Source organism: Emiliania huxleyi (assembly GCF_000372725.1).
Source record: "Emiliania huxleyi CCMP1516 unplaced genomic scaffold EMIHUscaffold_594, whole genome shotgun sequence".
In the NCBI taxonomy this organism is placed as follows: domain Eukaryota; phylum Haptophyta; order Isochrysidales; family Noelaerhabdaceae; genus Emiliania; species Emiliania huxleyi.
This window is the reverse complement of record NW_005197543.1, coordinates 42,669-43,420: the sequence shown is the minus strand read 5'-3', so window position 1 is coordinate 43,420 and position 752 is coordinate 42,669. Positions and strand designations below refer to the sequence as shown.

General features: G+C 78.2%; 1 protein-coding gene across 1 annotated transcript in view; it reads left to right on the top strand.

Moving 5' to 3' along the window:
- EMIHUDRAFT_120208 (hypothetical protein) overlaps positions 1–752 on the top strand; it is a gene marked incomplete at both ends in the record, with an annotated part of 2,947 nt that extends 2,195 nt beyond the window's left edge. The window contains one exon of the mRNA XM_005764371.1: positions 144–752. Coding sequence (XP_005764428.1) covers positions 144–752 — 609 coding nt within the window. The remainder of the gene's footprint in view (positions 1–143) is intronic.

The following is a 752-nucleotide window of genomic DNA, read 5'->3' as shown; positions in this document are numbered from 1 at the left end:
CCTTGCCCGCGCCCCTCCGCGCAGTCCCCCCACCACTCCCCCCACCACTCCCCCCACCACCCCACCACCCAGCAGCCCACCACACACACACACACACCCCTCCCCCACACCTCCCCCATACCCCCCCCATACCCCCCTCCCAGGCGCTCCACGAGCTTCTCCGCGCGGCGCCGCCTTCCGCCGCCCGCCAGCCCGACCTCGCCGGCCGCACCCCCCTCCACTTCGCTGCGGCGAGCGGGTCTGCACCTTGCGTCAAAGCGTTGCTCGCCGCGGGAGCCGCGCCCGCCGCAGCCTCCGCCATCGGATGGACGGCCCTGCACGAGGCGGCCAACGCCTCGCAGCCCGCCGCCGCCGCCGCGCTCCTCGCCGCCGGCGCCGAGAGCACCGCCGCCGCCGCGGGCGGTGCCACCCCCCTCCACCTCGCCGTCGAGCGGGTCGGCGTCGGCGTCGGCGGCTGCCGCTGCAAGTGGTGCCGCCGCCGCCGCAGCCGGCAGCTGCGGACCCTGCGGACGCTGCTGAGCGAGCTGAACGGTGGCGCGGACCAAGGGACGGCGGCGGGCACCACGCCGGCCCACATCGCCGCGGCCCACGACTCGGTCGCCGCGCTGCGCCTGCTGCGCGCGCGCCGCTCGCCACTGTGGCGGCGCGACGCGTCTGGGAGGACGCCCCTTGACGTGGCGCGCGAGGCGCGGCGCGGCGCGTCGCGGTTCGTGCAGCGCCTGCTGCTCCTCGGCCAGCCGGCACCAACTTGA